Below are 18948 nucleotides of genomic sequence, written 5' to 3' on the forward strand. Positions count from 1 at the left end.
TTAGTTAAAATAAATTGCATTTTTTAATTCTTGTATCTTAACCTTAAAAAATATGTATTGTACAACAGATAGAGTATTATAATATGTTAAGTAAAAATATAAGGACTAATAAATTATTCATCCAAAACTAAAAATGAGAAAACTTGGAAAAAAAAATTACAATCCCATTTTACATCAACTCTCATACTCACTTGAATACAAGCTATTCTAGTGTGGTAACGGAAGATTAAAACCTCAAATCTCCCATTTCTTAAGTGTATAAAATTAAAATTATATATAGGGGTAGATAATTTATTTGTCTCTACAACATATTGTTTAACTCTTGTACCTTTTAGCTCGATTGTTTTAATGCGATCAAAATCACCGGTTCAGAACAACCCTTTGGAACCCATCGAAATGGATCAGTCATCTTTTTCCTTTTAGCTTCATCATCACTCTCGTATACACTGTCTTGGACCTAATCAGATTATTTAGATGTTTCATGAACACCTTTTCTGGGATTTTGATTATGAGAGACATCTACCTCATTTTCCACATTATCACCATTCTCGTAAGAATAATTATGATCAAAATGCTCATCATAATGAACATTATTATCATAATTCTGATAATCATCATCATCATCATTTCCACTATCATTATCATCATTAACATGCATACGAGTCTCAATTTCGATAGTGGGATCATAACTTACTTCCGGTGGTTCGCTCGGATCAACATGCTCGTCCTCATGACACCGCAATACTTCTGCATCTATTGTTCGCAGACTTAGAGTAACATACAGTGGAATCAAATCGGTTGGATTCATTCGGCAATATTCTATGAATCCCATAACATCATCATCGTCATCAATAGGTGCTACTCTTCCACGCACTTTATTTGGGCCGTATGTTGCTTGCATGGACATTTGTAGGTCGTATGAGGTTGAATCAACACGCATGGCAGTATAAACTCTCTCTTTTAACTTTTGCAAATCAATTTCTATTGACAAAACCATCAACTTCGATTTACCACCGACGTATGTCATCACATTTCTCAATGTGTTCCATTGGCCGTTCCAAGACAAAAAACACGTACACTTCTCTTTGATTGACATACTTCTGCATTTATGAAACAAACACATAATCAAAACAATGTTGTCGCAAATGCTACAAGGAACAAGTAAATGTTACAACAAGCAATTGCCAAAAATGCGCTTAGATGCGACATCAATTGGATGGTATTGTTGTTGCAATTGCACTTGGATGTGACATCGAAATAGGCTGGTATTTGTTGTCGCATATGCGACAGAAGCAATGTTGTTGCAAATGCGGCGACATGTGTCACATTTACAACAACTAAATGCGACATATCGAGAGAAATGGTGAAATTGGAAATGACGGGTTCAACGCAACAACATTCAATGTGTATGTAAAATGAAGAAAGAATGCTTACATGAACTTGAATAATGTATGAATATGATTAGATATTGGGTTGGATTGATAAATTTTGTTGTAAGAATTTGAAATAACTGATAAGGAAAAGGAGATTGTTGGAGATTAGATTATATAAAACTAAAGGTATTTTTATCCAGAATGGATGAAAGTGTCTAATTTGGTAAAAGAGAAAAAAAGTGTATTAAATATGTTAATGGGCCTCATCAATTGGTCTAGATTTGTTATTTGCCCTAGAAAAGAATAGTTAAATAACTCAAATTCCTATTGTATACTACCTATTTTAATAAAAAAAAATTCTATCTTTGTAAATGGAAAAAACCTTAGATTCGCGTTTGCAAACTTTTAAACTATTTCGTGTTTACAAAACCTTTAAACAACATGAATGTCTTTACAAATGTGGAAAAATATAAGGATCCATATGTAATTTTTTATATATACAAAAAAAAAGACTTGGAGGGTGTTTGGTATAGGGAATAAGGATAAAACTGCAAGGCACCTTTATTACTGCGATTTGTTTTAGAGATATTGCAGAGAGATAAAAGGAGGAATACAGGTCTTACTCCCTCAAATCTTATACCAACAGGGTGATGTAGGGTGGTAAGGTCCCTAACCTTTTCCTCAGTGAACTGTTTAGTCATTCCGTCTGTTTGTTAGATTTTGTACCATTTATGACTTCGGAAATGACTAAATTACCCTTTACTAATTACCTTCAAACTTCAGAAGAGGAAATCCAATTTAGATAAAGAAGCTATTTGTATGGAGAACAAAAAAAAGAACAGACCCAATGCTTACGAATTTGAACGATTAAGAAGAAAATCAAGAAGAAGAACACTCAAAGTTGATTTCAGATGCATTAGAGTTTAAAGGAAAGGAAAATAAAGGAAAAGAAGAACACAAATCCAAATTGACTAACAGAATCTTCATAAGAGTCTAAAGGTAGGGACTAAACAGTTTACCGAGAAAAACTTTAGGGACTAAACAGTTCACCGAGAAAAGCGTTAAGGACTTTACCGTGTGTTTTTGAAAATACAGGGACTAAACAGTATGTTTTGTCAAAATATAGGGACTAATAAATTAATTACCCATAATTTATTAATTCCTAAATTTTTACCTAAAACACTGTTTAGTTTTTGTATTTTAACAATACATTATTTAGTTCTTGAACTTTAGTTCAAGAGTTTAATCCCTTATAAGAGCATGTCTAATGGGTGTGATTTGGTTGTTACCAAACTCAAATTGGTAACAACTAACCATTAGACCTCATGTAACTTAATTTAGTCTGTTACTCTTCTTCATAACAACCAAAATATCAACCAAAATTTGCATTTGCCCACGTAAAGAGATAGGAATTGAACATCATGCAGGCAACCCCTAGAGATTGAACATCGCCAGAGCGTCTAACCCACTAAAGCTTCAACTTTTGGCTTTTCTTTTTCTATCAAATTACAATATCAGTCCCCTATTATGAATTAATATTTTTTTACCCTATACAATTCTGAAATAAAATAGCTCTTATTAGGTTGTAACTTTTGATTGTAGTCTATCCTATATGGCACCCCCAAGTTGTAGTCTATCCTATATGGCACCCCCAAGTTATGATCTCCCATTAGAGATGCTCTAAAAGGACTAAACTGTTTAATAATTTAAATATTTCAAATATTAAAATGTTAAATAGAACAAAAGTTAAAGACTAAATGATGTATTATTAAAATACGGAAACTAAACCGTGTTTTAGGTAAAAATGTAGGAACTAATAGATCATTTTGCCCTAACTTTAATAAGATGAAAAAATCAATCTTATCCCTCACCTCAAATCAATGATCTGTAACTTAAGTAGGGTTAATATAGTAAAATATATTATTTTATCTAGGTAAATTATACCAATGGCCATTGAACTTTACTCATTGTAACACTATGACCACTGAACTTCAATTCTTAACGGTATGGCCATGGAACTTTATACTTTTTATCACTGGTGGCCACTCAACTTTAACTAACTCTTCAAAATTACCGTTAACGACCTCAAAATGAAAATATTGAAGAATTAAAGTTGTTCAAATGTACCATGAAACCACATTTTTATTTTCCAAAATCACATTTTTTGAAGCTTTCTCTTTCTAAAAATTCCTTTATCCCTCCTAACTAAACAACACCTAAATGACCTCAGAACGAAAATTTTCAAGAATTAAAATTTTTTAGAATAACTCTTTGAATTTTTTATTTTGAGACCGTCAACGGTCGTTTTGAGGCATTGAAAGGCCACCGATGTTAAAAAGTGTAAAATTCAATGGCTATACCGTTAAGAATTGAAGTTCTGTGGCCACAATATTAAAATGGGTAAAATTCAATGGTAATGGGTGTAATTTACCTTATTTTATCTCTATCTCTGTCCAACATGCCAAACCAACATACCAAACATAGAAAAATAATTCTCGACTATCTTATTTGTATCTCTTTTCTAATCATTTATCTCTATCCCTACCTCAACCTTTATTCCTATCTCTATCCCATCAAATACCAAACAATCTGTTGAATCATAATGAACGGGTTAAGAAACTTGAAAATCCATTTTCTTCTAAAATAAGAAAGTGACTAAAGCTGTTTCTCATTTTTCTTAAATTATAGAAATGTGACAAGAACATAAAATTTCTGTTACCAAGAGTTTCAAAAACCGTAACTTCTCCAAAGCATGGAAACTCTTGGTGATGGATTTGTGTAGTGGATCCTATTTCATGTTGAGTCATATATAAATAGCAAAAATGCATAAAACGTGTCACTGTATCAAGCGCTTAATATATCAAGGGCCAATAAGCAGATTTGACTCTTTGAACTTGGAGATTTTTCATTAATCTCCTGAACGAGCTTAAACTGATGCGTGCTCAGACTTATTCAAAATCTCTACTAGTTAGTTAGTAGATGAATTATGTCAATTTAAACAAGTTAAAAAGTCTAATAAGATATTTTCAAGGTTCAAAGGGCCAATCGAATTATTTGACCAGGTACATGACACACCCCTTGATGTAATTAAGCCCTCTATAGAAACTTTCAAACAGAAAAGGATTCTGACCTATTGGCTTCCTAAACTTGTTTAAAGTGACTTAATGGCCTCCAGGACGTGATTAAAGTGAAAAGGATTCTGACCTGGGATATTTGGCACCACGAATGTCGTTCTGGCCATAGTTTCTCCAGCTATAGCCATCATCATTAGGTCCTTCATACTCTGAGCTAACTCTAACATGTTTTTTCCATATTGCCGATGCCTTCCTGCAAAACATTAGACTCGCAAGTTAACCCTAATTTTGTTTTATATATATCCAAATTATGACTAATAAACTCAATTAATCTCTTCACCTTCTCTTTGCAGAATCCTTAGGAATTGCATCAATATTAACAGTCGCAGGACTAGCATCCATGTAAATTGGTGACTTAGTAGGATCATTGCTAGCAGGAGCAGCAAGGGCAACATCATTTTGCAGCTGAGTAGTCAAGCCAATCGAGTTAGGAATCGATAGAGACTTCTCAAACGAGGATAAAATCCTCTCTACTAACTGCTCTGTAAGTGTATCTGACGATTCTGAGCTCAAATGTTTCTTTAGCTGTTTTGCTAGCTCCCTTCCTTGAATCAGCTCTCTAATATGATCAGAATCCATGGGTGCACCAAGTTGCTTATGAAGGTCGGTTTCAGATAGAGTATTATTCTTGGAATCTGAAAGGAGCTCCCAATCTACTCGAGTTGTGTCTCTCAACAGCAACAGTAATGGAATGTAGGATGAGTTGCTATTTTGCTGCAAGTGAAACATAAACATCATCAGAGCATAGTGTTCTTTCTCCACTTGAAGTAGGACGAGTGATATTTCAGATGCCGAAAAATGCTTAGATACATCAATTCAATTGTTCTAAATCAAGATCAAGGTTATAATCAATGGTGATTGGTCACATAAACCAGTATTCTACAACACAATATGACCAGACTCGTTTACGGGTATTCTAGTTGAAAACTTTCTCTGATTTCAACGGCCAAAGATATAATTCTAAAGCTTAAATGGAAAATCTCTTACCCCATCCCAAGTTTTAGGAACTCCATAGTCCATATTCATATATGCCTTTTCCTAACCTACTATTTTTTTTATCTGAATATCAAAATTTTATTGAGAAACAAAAACTCAACAAAAGAACCAACAGAAAACAAGGGCAGTCAAGCCCAATTGTCCAAAAGAATATTGCATCTCCAATTGGAATCACAACAGTGTTCACTACTATATGGACCATCATATCTAGACTTTATTAGAATTCTAAAAATTAGAATTCTAAAGTGGAGATTAAAATAATGCTAAGTCTTGAATCTAATAAGTTTAGATCCAAGGGTGACCGTCAGGGGTCGATGTGAACACTACTATATGGAATACACCCCTATAAACTACCTCTCCACACTACCTATTTTCTGATGTGTCATTAACAGTGACGTTAGAAACAACATTCCAAGATTGGACGGTAGTTTCATCACTTGGGTCAGGAACCCCAAAGATCAGCGACCTTACAATCCCGAGAAACATCAGTATCTGCCACTACAATATCTGGAAATATATCCCTAAGACTATGTCCTGATCATCCCAGAAGCTAAACATTTTCACATCACCAAGAATATAGGTAAAATACTGTTCAAAGAGCTTTGAGTTCAATTTCAATTTTCAAATTAAGCAAAATGATTGGCGATCTAATTTAATTTCAAACTAATTAGCTAGAAGAAACCCTAACATGGCGTACCTGGAGAAACTTGTCGACATTGCCAGATCCGAAAACGCTACCAACGACCGCAAATTTATGAACATCATTTGGAGGAAAAAACGAAGCTAAATAGCATTTCTCGGACCATCGACGGCCATGGAATTTGCAGGCTGCGCAAGGACCACATACAGCAGGCGGAAAATGGCTTGAAGAAGAATGGGAAAGTGGTGGTCGGGAACCACTTGACAAATAGTCATAAGGAGAATTGAAACTGGAATTAGACCGAGAAGAGGATGGTGATGGTGATGGTGATGGTGATGGTGGTGACGACGGAGGCGTGGATTCCGACGGAGCAGAAGGGAAGGACAGTAAGGTAGAAGAAAAGAGGAACGGACTAGAAGCATGATTTTTCGCCATGGATTAGAGAGATACAGAGAGGAAAGTAGAAATGAAAATGAAATCGGAAACTGGTGGGGAAAAATATGTGCCAAAAATTTGACATGATTACTTCGTCGGCCAAGAAATTGCTGCTGCTCGACTGTTCATGACGACATGAAGACTGGGTCGAGTCAACTGATTGATAGCTCCTTAAATTTGTATAAAATGTAATTAATTAGTAATTTAAATTTGGAAAATATAATAGATACGTTTTAGAAAAAAAAACAAGCAAAATCAAGTAGTAAAAAGAAATTAAGAGAGAAAATCGCGATGAAAGAAAGAGAGCGGCCGAAGGAGCGTGAGGGGGACCGGCAGCGTGAACGTTCGAGGTCTGGTGGAGGGCCGGCGATGGCGGCAACGGTGCGGACGGGGTTGACGGCGGGAGGGGCGTGCGGCGCTGGGGCGGTGGAGGTTAGATCCGAAATCATGGAGCGGCTGGTGGAGGGGATCGAAGGAGGTAGGAGTGTTTCCCTGCGATCGGCCGACGGTCCGCTGTTTGCGGCATCGGTTTGCTCCGATCTGCGGGATGGGATGGAGGGCGGGGCGTTTATGGCAGGCGGGATGGCGTCGACAAAGGAGGTAATGGTTGTAGGCGGGAATGGCGGATCTGGCGAAGGAGAAGGGGGCGGGGTCGGATCGTCCGGCCAGTCGGGTGGGGAGACAGTGGATCCGCGAGGTTTAGGGTTGTGGGTGACGGAATCTGAGATTTTTTGCAATGACCAGGAGGCTGCCGTGGGTGACATTGCGGCGGCATTCAATTCCTCCTTGCGCCCGGGAATTACTAAAATGTCTTGGAGGGATACGGTCATGGGTGTTGTGGAGGAGGAGCCATCCCTTCACGGAGGGATGAGGGATGAAGACTTGGAGGAAATTCTGTCAGATTCGGATGTGGAGGATGAGGAACAAGACGATCCGTTGTGTCCGGTGATTCATTTGTCCTCGGCTGATAAACGATCCCTGCGTTCTAAATGGAAGTTGTCTCTAATAGTGACTGTCTTAGGGAAAAAAATTGGCTTTAATTATTTTGCTCAGAGAATCCGTGCACAGTGGGCTAAAAAAGGGAAAGTCAGTATCACTGACTTGGAAAATGATTATTATGTGATTAAGTTTACATAGGCTGAAGATTATGAAGCTGTTATTAATGGGGCCCCTATATTATATCTAATCATGTTCTGGCCATAAGGCTTTGGGTCCCTAACCTTAATCCAAGGGATTGTTCGGTTAATAGGATTCTGACTTGGGTGAGATTCCTGGGTCTCCCGATTGAGTATTATAATGAAATATTCCTAAAGAAAATTGCTGGACTTGTTGGTAAAGTCCACCATGTGGATAAAACTACTATTGGAGCTGAAAGAGGCAAGTTTGCTAGAGTTTGTATTGATATTGACCTAGCAAAACCCCTTTTGTCTAAATTCTGTTTACAACATACTATATACTATATTGAGTATGAAGGGATCCATAATATCTGTTATGAATGTGGGATGTTTGATCATACTTATGAGGGTTGCCCTAAAAAGAAGAAGGTAAGTGAGGATGTAGTTGAAGCTGTCATGGCCAGGGAAGAGGGTACCCAAGGGGATGGGAGGAATTCCGGCCATTGGATGGTTGCTAAGCGTGCTGGGAGACGAAGGACACGCGCTCCTATGGCCCACAATCTTCCTCCTGACATTAATAATGATCAGATCCTGCTCTAAAATGATTATGGAAGGAAGGAGATATCTAGTCTAAAGAAAGGTGATGCTACCGGCAACCCTTTGGAGGTATGTTCTGGATCTAGATTTGGGGTTCCTCCCGTGGATGGAGATCAAGACCCTAGACCTACTGATGATCAATCAGAGTTGGAAATGCTGGACTTAGAACCTGTAGATCCAGTAGGAAATAATGTGGAGACTGTCAATCCTCTGTTTGAATCCAAAGAAGTGTCCTAGAATTGTCCTCAGGTTCAAGATCCTTAAGTATCTGAGATGAATAAAGAGGTTAGTTTTTCTAAACTCAGTATTGAGGCTAGAAATGGGAAAACCATGGGGGTGAATAAGATGAATATGAAGAAACTCAAGGGTAGTCATAAGAATAACCAAAATTCTTTTGGTTTCTTGGAGAAAAGGGGGTCTGCATGTACCTCTTCTAGGCTCTTAGGAGCCCCAAATAAATATCTGGTTTAGTTGGGCTGGGCATGTGTTTGATGTCCTCTTTTGATGGATTTGTTTGTTTGGAATGTTAGGGGAGCGGCAAGCAAGGCGACCCGTATCCATGTGTTAGACGAGGTGCCGCGGCCTAATCTCCCGGACGGACCGGGGGGTGGACAACCTCATGGCGACGTAAGCGGTGATTGGCGCCGAAAGCAACCAATCATGGAATCAAGCTGCTCGGCAGGACCGGAGCTCGGAGATATGGAAGAGTCGCCACCCACGAATGGGAAAATGAACACCGATCCCTTGCGGGAGACCGGTGTGGGTTCGGGAAACTTAGGTACGAGCCGAGAAGGCTAGCTCCTTTTCGGAGAAAGGCTACTAGGCACCCCGACATCGCCCGGTTATGAACCACCGGCCTCCTACTCAGCATGTTAGGCGATAACGGACTAATCGTATACTTCTTTAAGTTTAAAATTCATTTGAAACCCTTTTCTTTCTCTTTTTAGAAACCATTTTGAGCATATATTATTGAAAAGCCACATCAGTAAAGAATCACCCATTTATGTTTATACATACACAGAGAGGGGGGGGGGGAAGAAGTGATTTATTTACAACCGTATTTAAATGTTATGTTGTGTGTTTATTCTACGCTAACTTATTTCCCCAAAACGAGTTTATTTACATGGTTCGCACCTTAATCGCCGTTGGAACGATTTAGGTGCGTTTTAAAACCCCGTTTGATGAAGCTTACCCGAATCGCCGTTGGAACGACTCGAGTAATTGAAAACGTTAAAGTAAAAGCCTTTTAATAAGAAAACGTGGTTAAACATACAAGTCAATTTTATTTTGTACAAATTCATTAAGAAAGCGATTCAAAATCTCCATTATTAACAAAGAAAACGATTTTGATTACAATGTTCGCTTAATCCGTCGTTGGAACGGACTAAGGTTTTAAAACGTGGTGTTTTGAAGACGATTTGAAATATCAACCAAAATGACTCTATTTATCTACATTAGAGATCTAAGAAAGCTCATTAGTTTAAATAATTTAATTGAAAACTCTTTTTTTGTGATTTATTTCCCCAACTTATTTAATGGACCCTCTAACTATTATAATTACAATAAGACACTTATTTAAAGCAAGACTTATAATCAAACAAGGCCCATTTGAGACATGGACTCATGAATGGGCCCAAAAGAATAGAGAAAATAATTTAGATATATATATATATACAAGTAAATCAAAAAGGAGGATATGAAAACCCAAAAATTAATATAAGAGGAACTTTATGTATATGGAAATAATAGGTACTATATACTTATACTTTAAAAATGCTAAAACAATAAGTAAATCTTATGGATAAGAAAATAATATTTACCCAAAAATAACTTCCTTCAATAATCAACAAAATAACCCAAATGTTCCCAAAACTATACATATATATACATAATTAATATAGTTTAAATACCAAAAATGACATATACTAATATCCATCCATTATTTCTCAAAATATCAAATAACTAATATTTAAACATAGCCTAAGTTAATAAAAAGGAAATACTTATATATATATTTATACTTATATTATAAAATAAAATAAAAATGATATACCAATATTCTAAAATAAATGTATATACTAAAATTCTAAAATAATTTGAAAAACAGGTATTACATAATTATATATATATATACTAAGGATTAAAAGTCTAAAAGTTAAGAAAAAGGGACCGAAATGACATTTTTTACATTTTGGCAGATTTACCGACGGAACATCCGTCGGTAAACAGCATTTAGTGACAGAATTGAAAAATTACAGCAGCACTCCAATATTTTCCAGATTTATTCAAAATCTTTAAATTAAATCTAATTCAATCGTTTTGGACTTCCGAACTACCAAAGATGGATCATAGTCGAAAACGGAAGTTCCTAAAACGATGTTTTTATTTTAAAACGTTATTTGGAAACCTCTTTTAAATTAAAAAAAAACTTATAATTACAACATTTTTGATACCCGGACTACCTTTTTATCGGATCACGGTTCGTATTGGGATATCCAAAACGAGGTTTTTATTTTAAAACGAAACCGAATTTTATTTAACACGAAACGAAAATTAAATAAATACGCTAACTAAATAAAACGTGACAAAATAAATAAATAATTAAAGGAATAAGAACTATAGCATAAAAAAAATAAATAGGAGAGAATAAATTAAATAAAATAAAGAGTCTAGTCCTCGGATAATACCTTTAATTCGGTATCTGACAGTCGAAGCCGATTGATTCCACGAACCGCGAGCTCCCGTTTTTTATGAAAAATTTAGTAAAAATTGAACTTAGGAAATTTAGAGATTTTCAATTTTAGGAAAAAAAAATGTTTTTTTCCCAAAAAATCCACTTCCTCTCTCTAGAAAAATATCTAGTGTGAGAAAGCTCTCCCAAAAAATCCTCCCCCCTCAAAGGCCTTGGGATCCGTGCCCTTATATAGGGAAACGGATCCCGGAACAATGGGCGACGCCCAAAAAAATTTGGGCGTCGCCCATTGTGGTTGGGCGGCCGCCCAACCTAGTGTTGGGCGCCCGCGCCCAACCCTCGTCGGGCGTCCGCCCGACGCGTTGGGCGTTCGCCCGACGTGGTTGGGTGCCCGCCCGGCGACCCTCGGGGCGTGCCCCGCGCCGTCGGACGCGTGCACACCGTGGCCGCCAAGCGCGCGTTCCACGCAGCCAGACGCTCGCACGTCGCGGCCGCTGAACGCGCGCCTCGCGCTGCCAGGCACGTGTGCTCAACGGCCCATGAGGGCGCGCACCGCCAGCGGTCCCAGGCATTGCTCGGACGTCGAGAGCGTGCCACTCGCGGTGCGTCCGACGGACGCCGCGCGCACGTCTCGAGCCGTCAAGCGGGCGTTCGACCATCGTCGTTCGCGTGCGGGATGCCGTTGCGTGCCCGCGCCGTGCCGTTAATTTTCCTCCGCTTATTATTCTTTATATATTTTTCAAAACTTCCGGAATCAATCGCTTCGACCGTCTTGTTTCAGGTTTTCGTCACAGGTCCTCCGACTCGGTGTCTACACTATGTTAAGGATTTAATTAAGCAGTTCAACCCGTCTTGTTTTGCTTTACTGGAAACTAAGATCAGTGGAGCTAAAGCAGATGAGGTGGTTAAATTATTTAGAAGTTGGAAGTGTGTCAGGTCAGAGGCTACTGGCCGCGCTGGTGGTATTTAGCTTTTTTGGAAGCTTGATCGTGTTCATTTTGATATCGTAAAGATGGATAAACAATTTATTCATAGTAAAGTTACTAAAGTTACTTACCCTGGTAATAAACCCCTCTTTATCATTATTGTGTATGCTGATCCTATTCTGGCCAATCGTAAACGTCTTTGGGAGGTTTTGTTTACTTTAAGTACGAGTATGATGGATGACTGGTTTGTTGCTGGAGATTTTAACAATATTGTTATTATGAGTGATCAAAGAGGGGGAGGGAATCACTATATTAATATGTGTCTTAATCATAAGAAGAATATGGATCTGTGTGGACTGACGGATCTTAGTGCTGCTGGTCATAAGTTTACTTGGAAACGTAATAGTACCTTTGTTCGGTTGGACAAAGTTTATGCTAATATTGTTGCTCAGAGCAGGTTCCCTGAAGCAGCTATGTTGAATCTCCCATTCCGTCATTCTGATCATTGTCCTATCTTAGTCAGGTTAGTGAGAGCTCATCGTCCTAGAGGGGAAAGACCTTTTAGGTGTCTAGTGGCTTGGGAATCTCATCCTGAGTTTAAGAACTTTGTTCATGATAATTGGAAACCCCATTCTAATGTCTTACTGGCTGCGGAGGGTTTTAGAAGTAATGTGGAGGGCTGGAATAGGAACATTTTTTGCCATATTATCAGGAGGAAACAGAAAATTCTGAGTAGGATTGAAGGCATCCAACGTATCTTGATGATCAGGTTTGACCATAGTTTGAGTTGTCTTCTTAGATCCCTCCAGAATGAGTTGGAAGCTGTGCTAAGACAAGAGGAGTTACTTTGGTTTCAGAAATCAAGGAAAGCTTGGATTAAAGATGGCGATCGTAATACGAGGTATTTCCATCTTTCTACTGTTATCAGAAGGCAGAAGAATCGGATTGATGCTATCAAAGATCCTAATGGTAATTGGGTTTATGAGGATGAAGAAATCTGTCTCTTGGCCCTCAATTTCTATAAAGAGTTATTTAAAGAAGACCCGGTGGATTTGGTTGGATCTCTGTCTAGGTCTACGTTTCCGACGGTTTGTGAGGATAAGATTATTGAAGCGTTTCACCCTATTGATCAGAAAGAGATTGGTCAGGCGGTGTTTAGCATAGGTGCTACTTGATGGGATCCCGGTCGGCTTTTATCATAAGCATTGGGAAACTGTAAAAGAGGGAATTTACAGTTTTGTAAAAGGGGTTTTTGATGGGTCTGAGGATATTAGGCTTGTAAATAAAACTCTTCTGGTCTTGATTCCTAAAGTGGAGAAGCCTTCCTCTTTCTTACAGATGAGACCTATTAGTCTGTGTAATGTGATTTATAAGGTGGTTACTAAAATCGTGGCTAATATACTTCGGTGTATTCTCCCTGATATTATTAGCCAGAATCAAGGCAGTTTTGTCCCGAGGAGACAGATGATGGATAATATTGTTATCGCTCAGGAGATGGTTCATTCGATGAAGGTCAAAAAGGGTAAGCGTGGTATTGTGGCTCTGAAGCTGGATCTTGAAAAAGCTTATGATCGGATTAACTAGAGTTTTCTTCTAGATAGTCTAGAGAGAGCTGGGATTCCGGATAATTGGAGGAAATTAATTGAGGTTTGTATTTCTTCTCATGTCTTCCAAGTTTTGATTAATGGGGATTTGTCCGAGGAGTTTACTCCTTCCCGGGGTATCCGTCAAGGGGACCCTATGAGCCTGTTCTTATTTGTTATTGCTATGGAGAGGCTAACTCATCTTATCCAAGATGCTGTTAGCACTGGGAGGCTTCATCCGGTTTCCATTAATAAATTATGTCCCCCGGTCACTCATTTGTTCTTTGCTAATGATGTGATGATCTTTGTTGAAGGAAGTGAGGAGCAAATTGGTGTGATTATGGATATCCTTACTAACTTTTGTTCTGCTTCAGGTCAAAAGCTTAACATCCAAAAGTCTAGAATGTTGTGCTCTAATAATATGGACCAAAGGGTCTATAAGAAGATGAGTGAGATTTCCGGTATTCCTCTAACCAAGGCTTTTGGTAACTATCTAGGGGTTCCACTCCATAGTGATAGAGTTTCGAAAGCTTCTTTTAAAGAGATCTTCGATAAAACTAGTAATAAGTGTGCTAATTGGAAAGCTAAATCCCTTTCCCTTGCTGGCCGTCTTACCTTGATCCAATCGATGAGCTGTGCGGCTCCCAATCACATAATGCAAGCTTGTAAGCTTCCGGAGCCTATTCTTAATGGCCTTGATAAAATCAATCGTCGGTTCTTGTGGGGGAACTCGGAAGAGGGGAAAAAAGTTCATCTGGTTCCGTGGAAGGAGGTTTGCCAACCTAAAAATATGGGAGGTTTAGGGATTAGACAAGCCAGGGACAATAATAAAGTGCTGTTAATGAAGCTTCTTTGGAGAATGTGGCAATCCCCGTCAGCTCTTTGGATTCGGTTATTGTGTGGGAAATACAGAAAGGATAGGATTTTTGGGGGCCCAAAAGAGAGAGTTCTTAATTGTTCCTTCTTATGGAAAGGGGTTAATGCAGTGTTTTCTGAGTTTTGCTCTGGGATTGGTTGGTCGGTGGGCAATGGTAGATCAATTAGTTTTTGGAATGACATCTGGCTTGGGAAGAAGCCTTTGTTAGAGGTGTGTACTTCTCCGCTGCCTTTGGAGATTTGTAATTGGAGTATTGCTGATGTGGTGGACTCGGAGGGAGAGTGGATTTGGTCGAGATTTGATGCTTACCTTAATCTGGAAACACTTCTGAAGATTCGGGGAGTTAAAGTTAGTAGTAAGGAGGAAGATGGGGATAATCACTGTTGGTCCCTTACGAACAACGAGGCTTATTCTTGCAAATCTGCGTTTGAGGCCTTCAATCTTAATTTGGATACTCCTCCTTCAGTCGCTTGGAAGAACATTTGGGCCTTGAAAGTTTCCTATCGCATTAGGAGTTTCCTGTGGCTTGGTGCAAAAAATAGGTTGCTTACGAATGTGGAAAGGAAAAGACGCCATTTAGTGGAGGCTGATACTTGTAGTAGATGCAGAGCTCAGGCAGAAACCATCTGCCATGTTCTTAGAGATTGTGCGAAGAGTAAAAATGTGTGGAGGAAAATTCGCCCGGTCCATTTGCTACCTGATTTCTTGGCCTATTCTGATCGTGATTGGTTTATAGATGGTGTTAGTGGTTTGTTATTGCCTGAGCTGGAGCATGGTGCTATCCTCTTTGCCGTTGTCTGTCACCAGCTTTGGCAGTGGAGGAATGTTGATATCTTTGGAGAATGAGCTATTGTTATTCCTAATTTACTTGCTTTTTTCTCTAAAAAAATTAATACTATTATTAAGAGCTACAAGGAGGATAATTTATCTAGTACTATCCAGAGGAATGTGGTTCATCTATTTGGTTGGAGTAGACCGGGTGAAGGGATAGTGAAGTTAAATACTAATGGCTCGTGTCTTGTGGACGGCAGAATTGCAGCTGGAGGTGTTTTGAGAGATGCTGGTGGTGCTTGGGCGTCTCGTTTTGCTCAGAATCTAAGGGTGGGTTCTTCCTTCACTGTTGAGCTCTGGGGGATCTTCTCTGGGCTTAGGCTCGCCAAAAATCTGGGTTTGAAAAGACTACTCGTGGAATCTGACAACCTCGAAGTGGTTAAAATGATCTCTGATAATAAGGCTTTGTGCTTAGGTAGCCAAAATTTAGTTAAAGGGGTCAAAAGATTTTGTTCTTCCTTCGATACCATCAACTTTGGACATGTCTTCAGGGAGCAGAACAGGGTTGCAGACCGCCTTTCTACTGAAGGCCATGTGAAGATGTTGGGAGTCTCAACTTTCTCGTCTCCTCCGGACTTCCTTTTTTCGATGCTTTCGGATGATCTGGTGGGGGTTAGCTTTCCTAGGCTAATCCCGGGTTAGTTTGTGGGGCTGTTTGTTTGTTTGTTTTTCTTTCCTTTTCCTACCAAAAAAACAGAAAAAAAACAACCAAAATCAGATATGATGTTCTTTTACAAATTTTACGGTTATGCAAATAAAAACTTCATTTTTATTCTATTTTGTAAGTTATGTAATAACATTTTAAGAAGTGTGCAACGCATCTTCTACATGGAGTTTGTTTTTTGCAACCAAATGATGAATTGATTACCATTTACGTAAGTTCATGAGACTAACTGAATATTTTATGCAAGTTGAGAGGGTTGTCGGGACACTTTAAAAATTCAGGGGGGTCAATCAAACTTTTTGAACAAGCACATGAGACAAATGATGTATTAAGCCAAAATACTACCAACTAAGGTAGAGGTTATGGTTTTGAGTAACCGTTACTTTTTGTATATTTACCATGATGAGATGTAAAATTAATCTAATAGTAAAAGCATATAAAAATATGGGCCTTATAATGTATTTTTTTTAAATATGAAGACTAAAATAGTGTGTTACGTAAAAGATGTGGACTCATAAATTATTTACCTTTCATTTAATATTGTAATTCTCCATTTTTAACTTCGCAATTTATATTCTTATGTAACCTATATGTTCATAAGCCTCTAAATATAGGTTTCTTTCATGTAATACATATAAGTAAAATACAACAAATAGACTTACTTATCTTCGTTCTTCTTATTCCATTGCATACTTTCTTTCTTATTTCACAACACATTATCAACACGACTTTTGCTCATTCAATTAATCTCTACTTGAATTTGTTCATCCATTTTCGGGAAGAATTATTTTACGTGGATGTTGGATGCAGAAATTCATTTAGAGGTCAATAGTCTCGGAGATACCATCAAAGAAAAAAATTATGCTAATTTATAAAATCGTGCAAAAGCGATGATTTTTCTCTAGACGAAGAGCTGAAATCAAAATATCTGACGGTTAAAGATCCATATGTTCTTTAAAAAAATTTAAGTGAAAGTTGGTTCAATTACCAAAATTCTATTGATCCAATTAAAGTTACAAGATTTTAAATCGGTAACAGAATATTATTTTTCACTTTTTAAGATTACATCTCAATTAAAATTAGATGGAGATTATGTTACTGGTGAAATTATGGCATTGTTTGGTATAGAGTTTTTTGGGATAAAATTAGAAGTTTGAACCACTTTAAAGGTTTGAACTAGTTAACCTTCTAATAATTGTGTTTTGTGAAGAGATGTTTGAAATAGCTTATTAGGTCCAAAAAAACTAATTTTTTTTATAAAAAAAAAACTGCTTTTAGAAGATTTTTCAATTAGCTTATTGTTTCATTTCTTTTGAGTAACATTTTTACCTCTAATTATTACCATTTAATTCCAAATAAAGGCTTTACCATGTCTTTATTTGTCATTTTACAAAAACAGCTATTAGTAATCAGTTAAATTTTACCAAACAAGTTTGCAAAATCAGTTAATTAAATCAGTTAACCAAAAAGATAATCAGCTACAGCTATCTGCCAAACATGACCTTTGTTAGGGAAAACTTTCTCTACTTTTCGTTCATGCATCTAATCTGCTAGTGCATCAACAATATAAACAGAAAGGCTTCAAAAAGTATTCTGAAAATATTTTTTTATATACTTATAGCAGACCAAAATAATGAACTTTTAAATGAAAAACCGCAAATCTCATCCTACTAGATCAATTGCATTTCTAAAAGTAAATGCAACATCATATAATAATAAAAAGGGTAATTAATTTATTAGTTCCTATATTTTGACAAAACATACTGTTTAGTCTCTGTATTTTCAAAAACAAACGGTAAAGTCCCTAACGTTTTTCTCGATGAACTATTTAGTCACTAACGCTTTTCTCGGTGAACTATTTAGTCCCTGCCGTTAGACTCTCGTGAAGATTCTGTTAGTCAATTTGGATTTGCGTTCTTTTTTTCCTTTATTTTCCTTTCCTTTAAACTCTAATGCATATGAAATCAACTTTGAGTGTTATTCTTCTTGATTTTCTTCTTAATCGTTCAAATTCGTAAGCATTGGGTCTGTTCTTTTTCTTGTTCTCCATACAAATAGCTTCTTCTTCTAAATTGGATTTCCTCTTCTGAAGTTTAAAGGTAAATAGTAAAAGGTAATTTAGTCATTTCCGAAGTCATAAACGGTAAAAAGTTTAACAAACAGACGGAAGGACTAAATAGTTCACTGAGAAAAATGTTAGGGACCTTACCATGTGTTTTTGAAAATATAGAGACTAAACAGTATGTTTTGTCAAAATATAGAGACTAATAAATTAATTACCCTAATAAAAATGGTAGCCATAGACGTAATCGCGGTCATGGACATAATCGTGGCCGTGGTCATGGATATGACCGTGGTTTGGCGCTAATAATAAAATGGGTAAATTCCAAAAACAACCCCTGTGGTTTCATGTTGTTCAAAAAAAAAAACCCTTGTGGTTTGTTTTTACAAAAAAAAGGACCGTGGTTTACGCCGTTACCCAAAAAATAGAAAACGGCTTAACAGTGTTAAAATAGAGGGGTAAAATTGGAAATTCCAGATTTTTTTATTATTTTTTATTTTTCTTTACTCTTCTTCTTCTTCTTCTTCTTCTCCTCCTCCTCTCTCTTCCTTCTTCTTCTTTTTTCTTCTTCTTCCTCTCTCTCTCTTCTTCTTTTTTTCTTCATCTTTTTTTTCTTCTTTTTTTTTAATTTCCAGAATTCTGAAAAATTCCAGAATTCTGAAAAATTCCAGAATTCTGGAAATTTTCCAGAATTCTGGAATTTTCCAGAATTCTAGAAAATTCCAGAATTCTGGACGTCTGAAACCCAGACGTTAACGTCTGGATTTCAGACGTTGAACGTCTGAATTTCAGACGTAACGTCTGGATTTCAGAATTTAAAAAAAAATAGAAGAAGAAGAGAGAGAGAGGAGAAGAAGAAGAGAGAGAGAAGAAGAAGAAGAAGAAGGAGGAGGAGGAGGAGGAGGAGGAGAAGAAAATGAGGAGGGGAGGAAGAACAAGAAGAAGAAAAAGAAAAAGAAAAAAGAAAAATAAAAAAAAAAAAATAAAAAAAAATATTTTTCCAACTTTACCACTTGCCACGTC

General features: G+C 37.3%; 1 protein-coding gene across 1 annotated transcript; it reads right to left on the minus strand.

The window, feature by feature from the left end:
- Positions 1–71: 71 nt before the first annotated feature.
- On the minus strand, positions 72–6711 carry LOC136211059 (uncharacterized). Its single transcript, XM_066002582.1, has 4 exons — positions 6201–6711; positions 4788–5221; positions 4578–4700; positions 72–1100 (listed from the first exon to the last, which is right to left on the minus strand). Exons 1-4 carry the CDS (start codon positions 6576–6578, stop codon positions 467–469), a joined length of 1569 nt encoding a protein of 522 aa, XP_065858654.1. The 5' UTR covers positions 6579–6711; the 3' UTR covers positions 72–466.
- Positions 6712–18948: the final 12237 nt, after the last annotated feature.

This window comes from Euphorbia lathyris, chromosome 1, assembly GCF_963576675.1.
Source record: "Euphorbia lathyris chromosome 1, ddEupLath1.1, whole genome shotgun sequence".
NCBI lineage: Eukaryota > Viridiplantae > Streptophyta > Magnoliopsida > Malpighiales > Euphorbiaceae > Euphorbia > Euphorbia lathyris.